This window comes from Anomaloglossus baeobatrachus, chromosome 3 (genome assembly GCF_048569485.1).
Source record: "Anomaloglossus baeobatrachus isolate aAnoBae1 chromosome 3, aAnoBae1.hap1, whole genome shotgun sequence".
In the NCBI taxonomy this organism is placed as follows: domain Eukaryota; kingdom Metazoa; phylum Chordata; class Amphibia; order Anura; family Aromobatidae; genus Anomaloglossus; species Anomaloglossus baeobatrachus.
Genome location: NC_134355.1, coordinates 428,566,504 through 428,587,782, shown reverse-complemented (window position 1 = coordinate 428,587,782; position 21,279 = coordinate 428,566,504). Strand labels below are relative to the sequence as shown.

General features: G+C 45.2%; 1 protein-coding gene across 2 annotated transcripts in view; it reads left to right on the top strand.

Moving 5' to 3' along the window:
- The window catches only part of LOC142296589 (cytochrome P450 2J2-like), a 255,430-nt gene that overhangs the window by 98,301 nt on the left and 135,850 nt on the right, over nucleotides 1–21,279 (top strand). For both annotated transcript variants that reach the window (XM_075340381.1, XM_075340380.1), the window contains exons 4-5: nucleotides 2,433–2,582; nucleotides 10,989–11,149. In XM_075340381.1, the coding sequence (XP_075196496.1) occupies nucleotides 2,433–2,582; nucleotides 10,989–11,149 (311 nt within the window). The remainder of the gene's footprint in view (nucleotides 1–2,432; nucleotides 2,583–10,988; nucleotides 11,150–21,279) is intronic.

Below are 21,279 nucleotides of genomic sequence, written 5' to 3'. Positions count from 1 at the left end.
ACATGCCGCTCTACCAGGGACACTAGTTGGTCCAGGGTACTCGGGTCACCCTGTCCTACCCACCGTTGAACGGTGACTGGTAAAGTGCGCACAAAACGATCCACTACTACCCTTTCCACCATTTGCGCCGGGCTCAGAGTGTCAGGCTGCAACCACTTTTTTACAAGATGCAACAAGTCATAGGCCTGGGAGCGTACGGGTTTGGCTTCCTCATAGAACCACTGATTTACCCGCTGAGCCCGCACATAGGTATTCACCCCCAACCGAGCCAGTATTTCGGCTTTCAGGGTCACATAGTCAATGGCGTCCTCGGTACAGAGGTCCAGGTACGATTTTTGGGGTTCCCCCGTCAGATAGGGCGACAATACCTCAGCCCACTGGGGGGTCGGCAGCTTTTCCCGCTCGGCCACCCGCTCAAACACCGCCAGGAACGCTTCCACATCATCCCCCGGGGTCATCTTTTGCAACGCTTGTCTCACCGCTTTCCGAACGCTGCCGTCGTCACCCGGTCCCGGGGTTGTTGCTGCCGGTCCGGCACGGATCGACTTGGCCAGGAGAACCATCTGTTCTTGGTGCCTTTTTTCCTGCATTTGCAAGGATTGCTGCTGACGTTCCAACGCCCGGAGCAGGTGTGCATTGGTCTGTTGCTGCTGTGCATTAGCCTGCTGTTGCTGTGCATTAGCCTCTTGTAGCTGTGCATTAGTCTGTTGCTGCTGCCTTAGTATGTCCTCCATGGCGTCGCCGGGTTTGGGCTGTAGTATAGCCGCTCGAATCCAGGGGACATGTGCTACTGGGTCACCAGGGATGGATGCTACACCTCACCGGCTGTCATGCCCGCCGATTCTCCACCATATGTGAGGTAGCACGGTCGGCTGCGCAGCAGAAGACACGGGATCCAGGCATTAAGGTTCACAGCACACGGTTTTTAATGTCCAAACGAAAGTCCACAATAATATACATGTGCCTCCCCAGCAGAGAGCTCAGGGAGTTCTGTTCACTCCCCCACACCCGGCACACCTGCCCTTGTTCCTGTTTCCATTTAACCCTTCCTTCAGCCTGTAGGGAAACAGCATTAACCCTAGAGTGGATTTACTTTCTATCATGGAGTGAGCACAACCGGGGCGAGACATACCGGCCGTCATAGATAACCCCGGTCACAGTCTCACAATATATATATATATATATATATATATATATATATATATATCAATTACAAACAATGATAATGGCACACCAATGAAGAAAAAAGTAAATAGACAATCATCATTTGCACAGAGACTTACCAAGGCTGTGGCTCAGCAAATAAGGAAACAGACGACTCTGTACAAGGTTACTGGATCCCAAGGCATGACATAAAGCTGGGTTTACACACTGCAACATCTCAAACGACATCGCTGTAACGTCACCGGTTTTGTGACGCAATAGCGATGTTGTTTGCGATGTTGCAGTGTGTGAAACCTATCAGCGACCCGGCCCCTGCTGTGAAGTTGTAATCGTTACAAATCGTTCAGGACCATTCCTAGGTCCTTTGTTTCCCGCTGTGCAGCATGAAGTTTCAGTGTGTGAAGACTTTGCAGCGACTTTGTTAGCAACTTCCCTTTCAAAAGGCTGCTTATCAACGTCCCCAAACAACCAGCTAGGTCGCTCTGCAGGTCCGGATCGCTGTTGAGTTGTTGGCCAGGTTTGCCTGTTTGAACGCTCACCAGAGACTTGGCAGAGACTTAGGGAGGTCGCTATTGCGTCACCAAACCGGTGACGTTACAGCGATGTCCTTTGCGATGTTGCAGTGTGTAAACCCAGCTTAAGTCTTTCATTTGAAGCCCACCCTGTGTAATATGTAAATAGATTGATTAAATAGATGACATAGTTTAGGCGCATAAAATATGTAAAAATGACTTTAAAGGGAATCTGTCAGCAGGATTTCACACCGCAGCTCTTTCAAAAACCAATCCAGAAATTCTTTTATATCGGCAGTCCTTTCCTCCATCACTGAGAAATCAGCATTTGAATTGGTATGCAAATCAGGTTGTAGGTCTGAAGCCTCTGTCACTCCAGCTCTATTGTCAACCCAATGCAACCGCCTCCTGCTTGACTAACAGCTCATTAGCCAGATGTTACACAGCAAAGAGGCCTTTATTTAAGAAGAAGTAGGCAGTGCTAGGTGGGAAATTGAGCTGGAAAGACAGGCTTTGAGTCTAGACTATCATACTCATTTGTATATAAGTTCAAACACTAATTTCTCATTAATGGAGGAATGGACTGGCCATCTTAAGGTACTACTGGACTTGTCCTTAAAAACATGTAAATAGTTTGAGGGTTGAAATTCTGCTGATTGTCTTTACCCTGGCCCAAATGAAATTTTATTGGATAATGTACTAGCACATTAAATCACAACTAGTGAAATCCAATTTTTTGATTTGTTTTTCTTATAGGAATTATTCTTTCCAATGGGCTTAATTGGAAACTACAGAGGCGCCTTGTCCTAAAAATTCTGCGCAACCTTGGCTTGGGTAAAAAGGTTCTGGAGTGGAGAATCAATGTAGAGGCTCGTCATCTGGTGGAAGAAATTGTTTGTCAGAAAGGTAATACATTCAATATTTTTAAAGTCTGTCCTGAAACTTGTGATAATGCCTACGTTACATGAAACATGTTGTGTTGGAGGATATAAAAAAAGGGTTTAGAAGCTGGGGCCATTCCAAATATTACATAATAAAATAAAGACTAACTCTGGCAGTGATGGCCATACTGCATAAAAATACGACAGGGTAGGCAAGGAGATGTCTGGTAGTGTAGGGCCAGCAATGGCCGTCCCAGCAGCACTACAATATAGATTAAATAATGAACATCATGGAGTACATGCTTGGCTGAGCATGGGCAATCAACACTGGTGGCAACAGAATGATGTAAAAGATGGAAAATGGACACTCAGACAGCCCGTAGTGGAATGAACCATTCCTGATACATTTGACAAATGTAAACTTTTCCACTTTGGCGGAAAATGATCTGGTCCACTTAGGTGTGACAAAGCCACGGGCTGTGCTTAATTACCCTCTGATAGTTCAGTACACTGGAGGCCGGACAAGACACCGCAAACTGGGCCAGTTCTTGCCACTGGTCTGCTGAGCCAGATTTACATGGGATCAGGTTTCAGGTTTTCTGCTGGATAAAGGAAACAGTCTAGGTACTATAGAACCTGGCTGTTCAGGACTATCCATCTGTTTGTGAAGATCAGTAGGTTGGTGCAGTGGCAGATAAAATAACTGGTCCATCATGTCAAAAATGTACTGTTGTTGCTTCTGTTGTCTCATCTGCTTGTTGTTACCTCCTTGCTGGGCTCCAACAGGGGAGTGTTGGTTCTGCTGGGTGTTGAGAGGGATCTCCTGGTCAGCAATCCTGTCAGACGTCCGCAAGATGAAAACTTTACCGTTCAGGAAATACAGTTATAATGGTAGTACACCAATTTAGGCTCCCTTTCTTAAGCCATAAAAAATTCTCCATTTTGTTTTTCTAGTAAGGGTCTAAAAGTACGGCAATCTCATGATCAGATCTGACAAGAATTCCAGCATACAGTTTGCCATGCTCGCCATCACAACTGAGAAAACTATTGGTTCACTTTCCACACTTTGCGGCAAATGGTTATAATTGTCAGAAACGTTGTAATTTTCCCTCTTTCAACCTCGTTCCCTACCTGTGACCAGGGCCACCATTAGGGCATGACAACTATGTATGGTGCATGGGTCCCGGTGAAGAGGGAGGCCTGGGGTAATTACTTAGCTTTATTAAGCCCTGGGCCAGGCACCCTTCTTCACCAAGCCCCAGTCACAGCCGCAGCAGAGGGGGTCAGCCGTGTCATTTCGGCCGCTACACATGGCTATTATGCATGCAAAGTGTATGTAAATTAGCCATGTGGTTGAGGCACGGTCAGTGGGGCAGTGCATGGTGCCGGCGCGTCAATCCGCAGCCCAACGTGCAGCAGCATGAAGAGATCATCCCTCTGCGATCTCATCACACTGCAGTACGTAACAGAGCCATGGAGGTGGTGAGGATGCGGCAGCTGGCGGGGAAAGGTAAGCGCTCGGTTAGCTGAAGACAGGAACGGGACAATCGTTGGGGTGGTTGGGGCCTGCAGTCCCCAGCACCTGCCTTAGTTCAGATGAATGTGTGTTGGAGAGTGCACATCCATGTGAAATGCATTGCTCCTCAGAGAAGACGCCATGCAAGCTGGGAGCCGGGGAGGGTGAGTAAAATGTTTGGGGGTTTTTCTTGCCAAGAAGCGCCCAGGAAAGGGACATGTATACCAGGAGGAGGACATATAAACAAGGAAGGGGACAGAGACCAGGATGGGGATATACACTAGATTGTGCTCAGGAGGGGGATATATATACCAGGAGGGGCCTAGGATGAGGATATATACCAGGAAGGGGACAAATAAACCAGGCAAGGGACATATATACCAGGAGTGGCTCAGGAAAGGGACATATATACCAGAATGTGCCAATTATGGGGATTTATATACCAGGAAAGGGACAAATAAACAAGGAAGGGGACATATATAACAGGATGGGCCCAGAAGGACATTCATGCCAGGAAGGGCCCAGGATGGAGAGATATATACTAGGAAGCGGAGATATATACCACGAGGACATATATACCAGGAGGGGCCCAGGATGGGGATATATACCAGGAGGGGAACTTATATACATTTAAAAACTTGCCTTTTATTGATACAAAACATATAAGGCTGACCAAAAACAAAGGTTGAAAACCTGCCCTCCATTGCCTTACTGCCACATTACTTTGAAGGGGAGGCTCTACAGCCAGGTATTGTGTGTTTTTGGATTATATTATCTGCAGACACTTGTTTAAATATTGTGTATTCTATTATTAGTGTGTGTGAGGGGATATTTTACAGAGGGGCAGTATGTGTGGGGGAGATATTATACAGAGAGGCAGTGTGTGTAGGGGATATTATACATAGGGGCAGTGTGGGAGAGATATGGAGAGGGGCGGTGTAGGGGGTGCTAACATTTTTGGCCATGACTGTGTGTGTGTGTGTGTGTGTGTGTGTGTGTGTGTGTGTGTATACTATATAATATAAATATAATATAATTTTTCCAAGAGTGCCAGTGAGACACTGGAAGGTTTGAGGGGTGGAGACGGAACTGGGTTAGTGCTTAGGCGAAGTCTCAAGTGGGCTTGAAAATTTTGCCAGTATCAGGCCCTGATATTCCTAGTGGCAACTCTGTGCCAACTCAATATCCCCCTCCACATTGACCTGGTGCAGCTCCTTCCTCTACAGCACAATTTGCTGTGTGTAACTTGGACCTTGAGGGTCCAACAGCCACAGGCTGTTGGTGCACATGTACAGGTTGCTATTACTTCCTCCATTCCTTGTTGCATTCTGGTGAGCATTTTTCCAGGATACATATGAAGCAGAGGATATTATTTATGCCACAGTTTTCCTTACTGACCCCAAATAGCCTCTATAAAGTGTTCATTAAGTGTCATGCTTCAAAGTAACGTTTATTATAGTTTGCTAATCGGTCACTTTTTTATGCTGCTCATGAAAAAAATTCCAACTAGATGTGCACTGAATTATCCATATTTTAGAAAAAGAAAAAGAAAATCTGAGTCTTTTTTGCACAAAAGATAACATTTTATTGAAAAAACTTTAAAAATACAAATGATTATTTCAGGAATTGATCACAGTATAGGAGCTTGGCAGACCCTTAGGTATACAAAATTGCACAGAAATTAAATCGCAAAGTTAGTGTTTCAGATTTACAATCACATACCATGTAGTACCAAATAGGTCGAATAAGAGAGGGTATATTGATGATAAAAATTTGAACAATCAATAGTTTTTTAAAAGGGAAGGTGCCACAATTATAGTTTTGTATTAATAATTATTGATTATGGAATCAGTTATTTTTAATACAAAATTAAATTCATTGTTTAATTAGTTTTTATTTAATTCTATTTTTACTCAAACACTGGGGACTGCAATCTTGGATTTGCAGTGTGTAACGACCGTTACACACCCCAAATATGGCAGTGTTTGTGCATAAGAGATAATAGTCGGCCTCCGACCCGATCTTCTGCACTGTGGCTGCTCCCTGCTGTGATCTGGACACGCCCCCAGGCTGTCCAGATCACAGCTCAGGGAGGAGACTGCCGCCATCTTTGTGAAGCCAACAGCATATGCTGTGCACTCCACTTTCCCCTTGTCACTACTCTGTGCTCAGCGAAAGTCAAGCAGTGACAGGAGGAGTTGACGAGACACTGGGCTAACAGGAGTGTAGGTCTGGGAATGAGTTGAGTACATGCGGCAGGGTGGTGATCGCTGCTGACAGCGGCGATCAATGACAGCTCCTCCTGTCACTGCACTCAACGCGGTGGAAGGAAGAGATGGCCAAGACGCCAGGCTCATAGGAAGAGATTCTGGGAGCGGAGGTCGAATGAGTACCGGTGATGGAGAGCGGTGACCGCAGCTGATATTAGCTGCTATCACTGGCAGCTTCTCCTGTCACTGTACTCAGCACGGTGGCAGGCAAGAGGAGCTACCAAGACACCAGACTCACCGAGAGATGCTGGGAGTGGAGGTGGGGTGAGTACTGATGGTAGGGAGCGGTGATTGCAGCCTGAGATCTATAATACAATGCCTGGCTTCAGATCACTGCTTGCTGCTGCTGCTGTGTTCAAAGCATGCAGAGAAATCACATGCTACTCTGCTCTGAACACACTGACACAGCTCTGCTATATCACTGCACACTGATATAGCAGAGCTGTGTACTGTATGCAGCACTATAGGCACAATATTATGAGGCATTATATTCTGAGGTACAGTATATGGTGGCACAGTATATGGGGGCATAGTAATATGGAGGCACAGTATATGGTGGCATAGTATATGGGGCACAGTAATATGGGGCTCAGTAATATGGTGCACAGTATATGGGGGCACAGTAATATGCCCCATATTACTGTGCACCATATTATTGTGTTCCATATACTGTGCACAGTATATGGCGGCGCAGTAATATGGGGGCTCAGTATATGGGCCTCAGTATATGGCAGTGCACTAATATGGTGTACAGTATTATGGGGGCACAGTATTATGGAGGCACAGAATATAGTGGAGCATTCCTCAGTGACACTCTATAGTTCAGACTCACTTTGCACTCACCAACAAAATGGCTCCGCACTGTGATCATAAACTTTATCTTCATTTATCTGTTTGCAAACACCCAGAATGGGAGTGGGGCGTGACATCAGGCACATGAGAGCAGATTACACCAACTTTTACTGCAGTTGTAATGTTAGCTAGTTGTACATTAGGTTTTCAGCAGCTACTCCCCCTTAGTGTTTAAAGTGGAAAATATCAAACTTTTAAAAATAATTATATTTTGCTCAATTAAAAACAAATGCTAATATGTAAACAAAACATTAAAACATTAGTAATTTTACATTTTATCAGTTATTAAAAAAAAAATTTTTTGGGATGGTACTTGCCCTTTAGTGTCCCTGTAGGTCTGTAAGGGAACACTGACACCTAATGGCCATATTGATAACCATTCATTCTTTTGGATAGAGGTAGTCAGATTTGAATGAGTTTATCGATTAGTGGATAGTGATGGGCAAACCCGAAATGTAAAGTTCATGGTCTGTACCGAACACAGTGTTCGTGCACATGATCCCGAACACTAGCTTTCCTGGGAAGCTCGTGTTACAGTTTGGGTCCAGTTCGGGTCCAGGGGCTGTAAAAAACAAAAAAACCACAAAACATTATGATTGTACTTACAGGTCCCGCGACGCGTTCTTCAGACTGTCTCCTGGCTGCTTCTGCTAATGGTGGATCTCCACTTGTTACGTTATCATACTAGTGATCTAACATAAAGGTAGTCAGTGCAATACATTATTTCTGCTGGGTACAAATATAATAAGCATTAAAGAAATTCCAGCATAGGAGTAGGGTTCAATAAATTAAGGCAAAAATTCAGTCAATCTACCCTCTTGTGGAGATATAAGGGGTCTGTCTGCTGCTGCCCCAAAAGCACGTTTCACATTGGTAACTTCATCAGGGGGTGTAGCATAACCCAGCAAAGAGTTCCCTTTTAACTAACACAGGACCTGGCAATCACATGGTATGATGTTACCAATCGCGGCAGTTTGTTGGCACATGACCACTGGCATCCTCCTCCTGTGCAGCTCCACCGCTAGTCAGAGCAGCACCTGCGTACCAGACACTGAATGATCCGTAGTAGATTGTTTTGTGTGCATAGAATGCCATTATTCTCAGTGTAGGTCCAGTTTACACAGAATGTGCTGTCAAGATGGAAGATCTTTTAGGCAAGCAAAAAGCTTATTTCACCCAATAAATGAGCATTTTGCTTCTTCTTTGGGTGATCTGTAGCTTGTTTAGACTGAAGGAATATCATGAATGAGCATTTCTAGGAATGCTCACTTACAATAATTGTGCAGTAGAATGTCATTTTAAGTGTTGTAAGGCTATGTGCTCACAATGGTTTTTATATGCAGAAAATCTGCACATAAAAATGCATGTTTTGGCAGGAAAAAAAGCAGCTAAAAAAACGCACTTTTTTTTTTTTTGAGTTTGCGCGTTTTTTCAAATTGTTTTTTTCCATGCTTCTTTTTGTGCATTTTTTTTAATTTGGCGACTGCGGGGGTTCAGGTGCTGTACCCCCTCGATCATCGCCAGATCTCCAGCTGATGTTACAGCCGGGACCCAGCTCTATCAGCTCGGAGCAGCTCCCGCGCCGCTTCCGGCAGTTTAACCCCCTGAATGCTGTGATCAGAGGCATGGACAGGAATTGCTTACCTCACCCTGGTGATCGGGTCCCTGTAATGCTATCACAAGGACCCAATCGCTGCCATAGTAACTGTGGGTTGTCACCATGACAACCCCGTGTTATTGAGCTACGGGGAGAGCCTCACACACCATGCATGAGGCGATGTGCTGCGCTATAATCCACTGTAATTATAAAGCATTGCAAGGAATTATAGAAACGCAGGAAATAAATGCAGAAATAATTGATATGCTGCTTCTTTATTTGGCAACAAAATCTGCAAGAAAGAAGAAGCAGCGTGTGCACAGCAAGTCAGGATTCTCGTAGACTTCACTGGGATGCTTTTTCCTTGCTTTTTATTAATTAAAATAAGCAACGAAAAACGCATGAAAAAAACACCAAAAAAACCTGCAACATGGGCACATGGTCTTAATGTATTGTTGCTCTATGTGGTCCTCTGGTTCTGCTCACCCAACCATTCAAAGGTAAGTTGACTTGGATACAGCTGATGGACAAACATTGGAACTGTAGTAAAAGAAAATAATTAAATAGATTCACCCCTAACAATGGAATTTTTACTGCCATTGTTCTAATTATGTGTATAACTTTTTGTAACTTTTTTGAAAAGTATATTTTATTATGTATACTTTTTATATTGTAGGCAAATTATAGATGTTTACAGCTGTGTAGGTATATGGTTGTATGTATTTAGTGATGCTCTAAATTCTGATGATAAAGCATGATCAAGGTATTGAGACAGCCTAACTAGTTATATGATAAAGTTGCGTTATCTTGACTTGATGTATAATACGATCTATTGCTTTAATTTCTATTAGCAGTATGCAAAGTGCAATGTTTTTAGTTTAAAGGGACCTGACAACTGATACATGCTGCCCTGAGCAGCACTACTGAGTATTACTGCTGTATGTGGATGTCTGCTGTATTTAAGATGCCAATGTAATGTAGTGTGCACCTGTGATTTTGTGTATATGTGACGCCCCTGCGGTAACCAGGTGTCACAAAAACAAGGTAACATCACTGTAACAGCTCGGGTCCTACATGACCGCCAGTCAGTACACACACTAGCACACCAGGACACTTACACTCACAACCAGGGTGGGAGACCCCCCCTTAGATCCAGGTGACAGGGCTGGGCACTGTGAGCTAACAGGCAGCCAACTGGGAAGGGAGGGACCAGACCTGGGGGAGGAGCTGGTGACCTGAGAAGTGTAGCTAGTCAACGTAAGACAGAAAGGAGTTGAGGAGAGGAGTGAGAAGTGAGCGGTAGTAAATGGACAGGTGTCAGGACAGACAACGAAATCTTGAGACACAGTGAAAGTAGCAAAGACCCCGCAAAGACCTGAGTAGAAAGATCAGCCACTCAGAGGAGAAAGTAGCTGGAGAGCGAGAGAGCAAGCTCCAAGGACAGAGGGATCCTGTGGGGTGGACATCCAGGGCTCACAGTACTTTGCACGCACGGGGTGCAGATCCCAGAAGAGACCAGGACTTCAAGCCATCTGTTAACCATGCCAGGCGGGTGGGTTTTCAGGACTCGACTGCCACCACTAATGTCCGAGGCAACAGCAGCAAAGGGAGGACCGGGACATATTCCCTTAAATAGTCCAAGCTGCCTGTGGCAGGACACAGACGGACCTCCAGGAGCTCCACGCCAGGGAGGACCGACAAGTACACCAGAATGCATCGGTGGGAGAGTGGCACCAGGTTAGCTGGAACAGCTATAGTGGACTCTGGTGCACCTGGGATCCAGCACATCTCCAGGGTGCAAACCCAGTAGTAATTAAAGGCAACCAAACTGCACTCCCCTGTCTGGATGACTAATTTTATTGCCCTGCGCCTCCACGTTAACCCTCACCTACCTCTGGGGAAAAGCCCTACTCACGGAGGGCTCCACCATCCACGCTGCCCCCATCCATCATCCCCAGCGGGAACCCGCAGTGGTGACCCTACCATCCCTGGCCGCACACCGCGAGTGGCGTAGACTGACTATATTTTTATTATTTTTCTTTTCTTTTTATTTAAAACTGGTCAATGTTGCTAGACCTCTTAAATTATACTCATAACAAAATCTGTCTACTTTTAATTCATTTTTTTTTTTTGTTGCTTTGTGTTTTCATTTATGCCATTTTATATAATTTCACTTTTTTTTAATTGATCCTTCAGGAAGTGCCACTGACCCTAACTGCTGTATTATGAATGCTGTCACTAATGTGATAACTGCTGTGAATTTCGGGCATAACTACTCACTGAAAGACGAGGTCTTCCATCATATTATCAATTCTACTAATGTTGTTGCTAATTTTTTTGGTACTCACTGGGGTCAGGTAAGTCGGGTCTATATTATCTTTTACTGTCATGCAGTTAAAAATACAGAATCAGTAACAATTAGTTTACTGCTGATTATTTTTAGATGCTGTAAAGGAACAAGGACAAAGGCACCACATTTACAGTATTTGTGCTTTTTTTCTGAATTCACAACTCTGTATGGGAACTCTGGAGACTTGGGAAAATTGTGGGGGGTTTTCAGATGCCTTTCAGAATAAGCTGCTGTGTACATTACATGATATATTTGTGTGCCACATTTTTTGTTTTTACCATTTTTTCCTTCTGCAGGCTCTAGTCACTAGAAGCTGCAGAAACTCCACAGCGTGTCTTTCTGCCCAGAATATCTCTATAGACTTCTATAGGCAGCAGCTGTAATCTGTTCTCCTAATGATAAACAGATTTAACAGCTGAATTCTGTATGAAAAAGTTACTTAAGGGACTTATCCCAGTCACCCAGTGGGAAAAAAGTTGCACACTTTTGTGCATGGGTGTATTGTACAAAAATTGTATACATTTTTGCTGTTATCTTGCAAAAATTACCATAAAACGCATCATATTTGCCATTCTTTTCACAATATTGTGCAGAAAACACATTTTTCTTTTAGCTGACCTGCAGAACAGAGTGGAAGGTATTACAGGAGCAGCATTTACAGACCACAATTCATCATGCAAAGTGTAAGATGACAAGTATAGATAGTATAGTACGGACCAGCTTCCACGCTGCCTACAAACCCCCACAATGTAGATACATTAAATACAAGTTTTGAACTAAAGCTTCTTGGAGGCAAAGCAGTGGAAATATGCATATGGCTGCAGAGAAAAACTTTGAAACTTAACAGAACATAAGTCAGTGAGTTTGCAGCCTTTTTACATTTTTTATTGAAATGTTAGGTACCATTTTATAATAAAAAATAAAATAAAATAAAAAATAGGGATGTATAATAGGGATGAGCGAATGTGTTTGCCACTATTCGGTATCCGACGGATAACAGGCTATTCGCACCATTCGGTATCCGACGAATAAAACTGCATCCGCTCCGATACTTTCAGTTTCATTTCTGACTTCCTGGCGCCTGTTTTCCAGCCAATGAACACATCTGATGCGACGAGAGAGAGGCCGGGACCACACGAGGATTACTGCGATCCCCTCGCATGACACTCTGCTCACGCTGGCAGTACAGCAGAGCCGAGTGTCATGCGAGTGTCCCTGCGACTAAGGTCTGATCGTGCTAGCGGACCTCAGCTGCGGGGGGCGGGCCGGCACTGAGGAGGGGCGGGCGAGCGCTGAGGAGGAGAGGGAGGGATTTATCTCCCTCTCTCTCCCGTAGCAAGCTATTGCCATTCTCGCACTGCATTCGTGGTACACCGGTGTACCGCGAGTGCAGTGGTGCGATTTTTCTCTCGCCCCATAGACTTGAATGGGTGCGAGAGAAACAAGGAACGCATTACAGTCGCAGTATGCTGCGATTGTTTTCTCGGTCCGATTGGGGCTGAGAAAATAATCGCTATTGGGTGCTCACACAAAGGCTAAGGCTATGTGTCTACGGTAGAATGTACCTGCGGATTTTTCTGCCTGAAAATCCGCGACTTTCGCGGCAAATCCGCAGCCGCGGATTTACCGCGGATTTGCCGCGGATTTTGATGCGGATTTTTTTTTTCCCCATTCAAAACCAAAACTCCGCACCAAATCTGCACCAAACAATTGACATGCTGCAGATTTTTCCGGATCAAAATCCGCGGCAAATCCGCAGCGGAAAAATCCGCAGCATGGACACAGCATTTCCAAAATGCCATTGAAATGGCTTGGAAGTGCCGCTGCTGCAGATTTTCGGGAAATCCGCGGCAAATCCGCGGCAAAATCCGCGGTAAATCCGCAGCGTGGGCACATAGCCTAAGGCTGGAAACACATCTATGCGAGTAAAATCGGTCCGAGTTGGCTGAAAAAACCTCGGCTGATTTTAGTTCACGTTAGGTCCGAGTGCAACGCAAGTGCGATGCTTTTTCTGAATAAATTATTGATTTTGCTCGCGTGTGCGACGCGTGTGTGTTGCATTTGCGATGCTACAGTTAGGTCCAGAAATATTTGGACAGTGACAGAAGTTTTGTTATTTTAGCTGTTTAGAAAAACATGTTCAGAAATACAATTCTATATATAATATGGGCTGAAAATGCACACTCCCAGCTGCAATATGAGAGTTTTCACATCCAAATCGGAGAAAGGGTTTAGGAATCATAGCTCTGTAATGCATAGCCTCCTCTTTTTAAAGGGACCAAAAGTAATTGGACAAGGGACTCTAAGGGCTGCAATTAACTCTGAAGGCGTCTCCCTCGTTAACCTGTAATCAATGAAGTAGTTAAAAGGTCTGGGGTTGATTACAGGTGTGTGGTTTTGCCTTTGGAAGCTGTTGCTGTGACCAGACAACATGCGGTCTAAGGAACTCTCAATTGAGGTGAAGCAGAACATCCTGAGGCTGAAAAAAAAGAAAAAATCCATCAGAGAGATAGCAGACATGCTTGAAGTAGCAAAATCAACAGTCGGGTACATTCTGAGAAAAAAGGAATTGACTGGTGAGCTTGGAAACTCAAAAAGGCCTGGGCGTCCACGGATGACAACAGTGGTGGATGATCGCCGCATACTTTCTTTGGTGAAGAAGAACCCGTTCACAACATCAACTGAAGTCCAGAACACTCTCAGTGAAGTAGGTGTATCTGTCTCTAAGTCAACAGTAAAGAGAAGACTCCATGAAAGTAAATACAAAGGGTTCACATCTAGATGCAAACCATTCATCAATTCCAAAAATAGACAGGCCAGAGTTAAATTTGCTGAAAAACACCTCATGAAGCCAGCTCCGTTCTGGAAAAGTATTCTATGGACAGATGAGACAAAGATCAACCTGTACCAGAATGATGGGAAGAAAAAAGTTTGGAGAAGAAAGGGAACGGCACATGATCCAAGGCACACCACATCCTCTGTAAAACATGGTGGAGGCAACGTGATGGCATGGGCATGCATGGCTTTCAATGGCACTGGGTCACTTGTGTTTATTGATGACATAACAGCAGACAAGAGTAGCCGGATGAATTCTGAAGTGTACCGGGATATACTTTCAGCCCACATTCAGCCAAATGCCGCAAAGTTGAGCGGACGGCGCTTCATAGTACAGATGGACAATGACCCCAAGCATACAGCCAAAGCTACCCAGGAGTTCATGAGTGCAAAAAAGTGGAACATTCTGCAATGGCCAAGTCAATCACCAGATCTTAACCCAATTGAGCATGCATTTCACTTGGTCAAATCCAGACTTAAGACGGAAAGACCCACAAACAAGCAAGACCTGAAGGCTGCGGCTGTAAAGGCCTAGCAAAGCATTAAGAAGGAGGAAACCCAGCGTTTGGTGATGTCCATGGGTTCCAGACTTAAGGCAGTGATTGCCTCCAAAGGATTCGCAACAAAATATTGAAAATAAAAATATTTTGTTTGGGTTTGGTTTATTTGTCCAATTACTTTTGACCTCCTAAAATGTGGAGTGTTTGTAAAGAAATGTGTACAATTCCTACAATTTCTATCAGATATTTTTGTTCAAGCCTTCAAATTAAACGTTACAATCTGCACTTGAATTCTGTTGTAGAGATTTCATTTCAAATCCAATGTGGTGGCATGCAGAGCCCAACTCGCGAAAATTGTGTCACTGTCCAAATATTTCTGGACCTAACTGTAGTTTCCTGCAACATCTTAACCAGATAAAAGTGATTACACATGTCAGTTAATTTACCTTTGGGAATGTGATGTCACATTCATCTGTTGAATATTTAATGAGCATAGTTCCTGCCACACTCGCAAATGTGAACACTGGTGCGCGTGTGTGACCCTTCTTTTAATCCGCTTCCATAGGGAATCATTGAGAAAAATGGTTCGAGAAACTCGCAAAAAAGCAGCATGCTGCGATTTTTTTCTCAGTCCGATTTGGACTGAGAAAAAAATCGCAGATGAGAGCTGAATCAATCACTAACATGTGTCCGATTCCAATGCGAGATTTTCTCGCATTGCTCCACTGCGAGAAACTCGCAAGTGAGAAGCAGCCCTAATGGTCCGAGTGGAATGCGTTTTTTTTTTTTTTTTTTAAAATTCTTACTCTACTCGCACCGATTTTCATGCCGTGTGGTTTAGGCCAGAGAGAGAGAGAAGCGAATATTAGGGTATTCGATCATCCCTATTTTATAACCATGCACACAATTTTTTTTTATTTTTTTTTTGTGCATGAAAAAACTGAATGATTTTCAACACTGAGCAGCAGTCAAGTTTTTCAAATCTGGTCTGTTTATTAGGCGTTTTTCACGTATGAGAAAAAACTAACTCTAGAGTTCCTAAGATTCTACTAGCCTTATTAAAAGAAAAACAGCATATGGATGCATCTCCGGTGACGTCTATGGGCTGTTCATTTTTATTGTTTTTTTTTATGCTGACTGACGGTATGTAAAACAAGTTGGCATGTGAAAAGGCTCAGACTGTAGAAAATCATGGATCCTGCTAACAAGAACTTTGGTATTTTGGCATAGTTACATTTCCAATTGCCCACCAATATATAATTTCACATATTCATATTACAACTAATATTCTTATTGCGGCCTATTCATATTATTATAGAGTCCAAATCAACTTATAACATACACAAACATAACGCTCAAACAAAATATGTCTCAAAAATACAAAAGGAATTTGTTTCTGTGGATATTAAACATTTTGTTCTGCTCATGCCACTTCCCCAAAATAACACAATAATCCTCTTGCCTGAAAATCAGCAGTTCATCAGAGGTAACAAAAAAGCACTCTTAGTTCTGTCAACAGCAAATTTAAAAAACTTTGACTACTGAATATTGTCACAATAGGGAACAAGGCAAATAGCTTACCAAGGTACTTTGCAGATCCACAGGTGCACGGAAGTGACTGGCTGCCACTTAGTAGAGAAGGAAAGAAAGGAATGTCCATCATCTTTTCTTCCTTTTAAATTTTTTTATTTATTCAAAATTCACATATAACTCTACATTAAATGCATAAGTGGGTCCCCATGTCTTAAGCAACATTGTTGCTAACTTAAGCGTTTCGGCACAAGTCCGTACTCATAGGCATACTACAAACATATACTGACCCCACATTTAAAAAAAAAAAACAAACAAACAAACAAACAAACATTCCTATCACAAGGAAATACAATGATTGCAATGATTATCCAATTATTTAGATTAACATATTAGAACACGGAGGAAACTCTCCAAGCGTCAGATAACAGAACAGCATGCATGTAATATCAGTACTCCAATTAGGAATCAAAATGTAACATATAAACAACTAGCTGTAGTATTCGGCATTGCTCTGGATAGTAACTTAGTCTCTGTCTTTCGCACTCTCCCTCTCTCCCCTTGTCCCATTCTCCATCTCTTTCTCCCTCTCGTACTCTCCCTCTCACCACTGAAATCAAATTAACTGACACATAAGATGTCTTATACTAAGAATGTCCTTCATTGCCTATAGCAACTAATCAGAGCTGCTATTGTGGCGCCCCTGAGGCTTCAGTCGCCACAGGATACTGCACCTCAATTAAGGTGTGCTACTCATCCTGCGTCCAAAGGAGGTCTCGCACAATCTCATTCAGTCAGGTTGCCCTCCCTATCGGGGACCGGGCTAGGGTGGGGTCTTAAGGTAGTCACCAAACATGGGAGGCTGCAACCACTAGTGACAGGGAAACAGGGGAGGAGTAGCCACCAGTGGGAGTGAGGAGTAGACAGGGCAGTGGAGAGTTCTCCAGCAGGAGAGGAGAAGTTAAGACTGGTTTCTCGGTAGCTCCTGTGGGACATAGGAGCAAATATGGTCGCTGAGGGGAGAGCTTCATTACTCCCTCGGGGCCGGCATAGTGGAGGGTGAAGGGCCCTAGGGTGGAACATACTTTACGTTGCACCACCAGAATCTGCTGGACAGCAGGATTGTATGTCCCTCTGGCCATCACAAGCTCCCGGAGCACAGTGGCACATAGGACCCAGAGCCGGGACTACGGTCAGGCCCCACAGCGGATCCGCGTCACCTGCACACAGGACGATAAGTTAAACTACAAGAACCGGTGTCCCCACGTAGCTTCAGGCCACAGGGATCCATCATTAAAAAAGCGCAGGAAGGAAGGACCCACAGGCTACTGCACCGGTTCTGACCTCTAAAGGATCTGGGATGGACTGGAGCTCATGACTGCAGAAACCAGTACACTGAGGGCAGCACTGGAACTGTAAGTAAAAAGACCTTGAACCGCACTAGCTGCCTCAGCCTTTCATTGCCATCACCCTGCGCTCCGGCACCAACAGCTGAGACTACTACCTCCATCATCCTCCCTGGGGCCCGCTTCACCTGTGAGGAGCGGAACTGTACCACCCCTGTGTCAGCGGCCGAGCCGCTCGGATCCGGAATCGCGGTGGCTCGAGGGTCTCCGGATCCGGGGGGTCATGTGGACACACGAATGTAAAAGGAAGTATATGTACAGGGAGGTTACAAGTTCGTGACGCCACCCACGGAGCATGGTAAGATGGAGTACCACCGCTGCTGTTGGGAGCGCCCGGTGGCAGTGGTATGGCAGCAAGGTGTTTAACCCCTCCGTGGGTAGGGGGTTTTGCCCCAGGGCCCGGTGATGGTAGTGAAGGGGTGCCATTGTGGAGGAAAAGGGGCTTCTGCGTACTCATTCAGTCCAAGAATACTGACACCGACAACTCGTAAACCAGAATTCTAAGCCCTTCTGCAGCAGGGAGGGAGCACGCTTGGATCCGTGCCCTTGGTGTTGCCTGTTAGCCTGTGACCTTTTACGTGGCATTTTCTTCACTATTTGCACCCTGTAGTATGGAACTAGTCGGGTCCCACTCACCCGTATGGCTAACGGAGTGAGCTTGCTCTCAAGGTTCACGCTTTGTGATTTTCTGAACTATATATTGGGAAAGTCCTATCTAGAGTTGAGCGCGGTTCGTGGTTCGTGGTTCTCCAGTTCGCGGTTCGAGTGATTTTGGGGGCTGTTCTAGATCGAACTAGAACCCGAGCTTTTTGCTAAAGCTCGATAGTTCTAGTTACGTTCGAGAACGGTTCTAGCAGCAAAAAGCCAAGCTAATTACTAACTGGCTTTCCGCTGTAATAGTGTAAGTCACTCTGTGACTCACACTATTATGAAATTTCAGCGTATAGTGTGCGGGAACAGCGCATTCAGATCACTGCTGCTGGGATAATGGCATGTGTGATAGGATGTCCATGTCACATGTCCCTGCATTATAAAAACGGGTATCTGCCCATCCGGACGCCATTATCTCTTCTGCGTCTGGGTGTCAGTCACTGCTGGCGTAGCTCCTGTCTCCGATACTGCTGTGTACACTCTACACACAGCGCTATACAGAATAGGGATAGAAGTTTCTATTATCCCTTGTAAGGGCTAATAACAGCAGGCTCAGAGCCATAGGTGACAGTCAGGTCCGTGGAAACAGATTTTAACAGCTACAGATAACAGCGTCTGTGTAGCTAAGGTCAGGGACTTCCTCGCTGCATTTCCGCATTAGGAGGGATAGAAAGTGAGGCTTCCTTTCCTGTACACTGACCCACAACCCTGCCACTGTACCCTCCTGCCCTTTGCACACTCAAGCTCATTGTTACTAAGCCATTATACTAGCAAACACTGAGGAAACTTAGTGGCATCCTAAAAGTGGCTGTTGGACTTCCATTAGTGTCCCACTGGTGCAAACCTATGTGCAGCACCTCTGCATTGCACACTCAAGCTCATTGTTACTAAGCCGTTATACTAGCAAACTATGCTGCCAGTTTAAGGGCCGTAGTTGCATTGTCAGGGATAGTTATTGTTGTTTATTCTGCTGTTAATAAAGGTAGACCACCGCTGCAATCTACACCACCTCCCAATTTTTACTACCACATTTTAAGTGCACAATTTTGTCGCAATCAAAATGAGTGGCAAAATGACAGATGCTGGTGGAAAGTGGAAGAGGCATGTTGGAAAAGGAAAAAAAGGGTTTGTCCATGGGGAAGGTGGCAAAGCTCCATTAACATCTGCTGAAGATAGACCATCTTCCAGCAAAAGTAAGATGTCTACTACTTACCGTGGACAATCCGATGTGCTCCCTTTTTTACGGAAACAAACAACTGGAACAAAGGTAGATGATGGCCAAAAAAAGAAAATGCTTGAATGGATCTCAAGTGCCCTCTCCGGCACCTCAACTACCGCATCCAAAAAACACCAGTCCTCTGAGTTGACATCCCAATCACACTTGCTTTCTCCAAGCTCTCAAGTCTCCATCCGCCCTGCACAGTATGGTGGAACTGAGATGGCTGAGTCTGCAGAGCTGTTCAGTCACACTATAGCCTGGGAATCAGAGGTCTGCTCCCAAGCTACAGTGAGTACAGACCAGGAAATGGTCTGCAGTGATGCCCAGAACCTTTGTGACTCGGATTCAGGCCGTGATGAACAAGTTTCTGAGCATAATGTTGACCCTTATTCACAAACTGTAACACCTGTTGTAATAGACAATGAGTAACATACTGATGACGATGAGACGCAGATACCAGATTGGGATGACAACTTAAATATTCGGTCAGGGCAAGAAGAGGCTCGGTCTGAGGGTGAGGGGAGTGCAAACACAACAATTGATGAGGAAGTTCTAGATCCCACCTACTGTCAACCCACAGTCAGGCACTCGAGGAGGTCAACAGAGGCGGTGGAGGAGATGCAACTGACGACGAAGTTACCTTGCGCCTTCCTGGACAGAGTCAGAGTACTGGTAGCACGTCTACAACTGCATCCTCAGCCACCACTGTGCCTCTGAGCACTAGTCTGGGTGGATCAGCAGGTCGCATGCCCTCTAAGCCTTGCCTAGCCTGGTCCTTTTTTGACATAGCAAAATATCGCCCAAATTATGTGATCTGTAAAATTTGCCGTGATTCTGTAAGTAGAGGGCAAAACCTCAGCAGTTTGACAACTTCTTCCATGAATCGTCACATGAATAAATATCATATGTCCCAGTGGGAAGCTCACCGTGCTGCAATGCGGCCTAGCGGAGCGAACCATCCACCGCCTGCCCCTTCCAATACATCCACGCGCTCTTCAACTTCTAGGACTGTGGGGACAGCTGCCACACCTGGTTTTCCACGCAAAACTTCCACCACTGTAACCGCAACAGGCAGTTTGCTTGGTAGGTCGTCAGTTGGTGTGGAAGGGGAAACAAGTGCGTGTGTACAGCTCTCTCAGACATCGATAGCACCAACGTTGGATGAAGGCAACATCATGTCTACGCCTGCACTTTCCTCACAAACCTGCATTTTTCCAGGGACACCCTACTCACCACCATCTACACACAGCAGCCAGATCTCTGTCCCTCAGATGTGGACAAATAAAAGGCCATTTCCTGTGACCCATGACAAAGCTAAGAGGTTGACTTTATCCCTCTGTGAGCTCTTGGCTACCGAAATGATGCCTTTCCGCCTGGTGGACACACAGGATTTTAGAGACCTTATGTCTGTCGCTGTGCCCCAGTACCAGATGCCCAGTCGCCACTACTTCTCTAAGAAAGATGTTCCGCCTGCGCTACACCAGCATGTCGCACACAACATCACCGCTTCCTTGAGAAACTCTGTGTGTGAACGGGTGCATTTCCCAACAGATACTTGGACCAGTAAGCATGGACAGGGACGTTACATGTCGCTGACTGGGCACTGGGTAACTATGGTGATAGATGGTGAAGGGTCTGCTGCACAAGTCTTGCCGTCCCCACGACTTGTGTGTCAATCCTCTGTCTGTCCAAGTTCCGACACTGCTTCTGCCTCCTCCACCTCATCTGGGTCCTCCACCTCCGCCCCAAGCCTGCCTGGTCAGGCCACCAGAGTTTTAACTGCGCAGAAGGAATCATGCACCCCTCATTACTATGCTGGCAGCAGAGCGCAACGGCATCAGGCGGTCTTTAGCTCGAAATGTCTTGGAAATAAGAGTCACACAGCGGCTGAGTTGTGGGCAGCTCTGGAGACTGAGTTTAATAAATGGTTGTCTCTACTCAACCTACAGCCTGGTAAGGCCATGTGCGACAATGCTGCAAACCTGGGTGCGGCCCT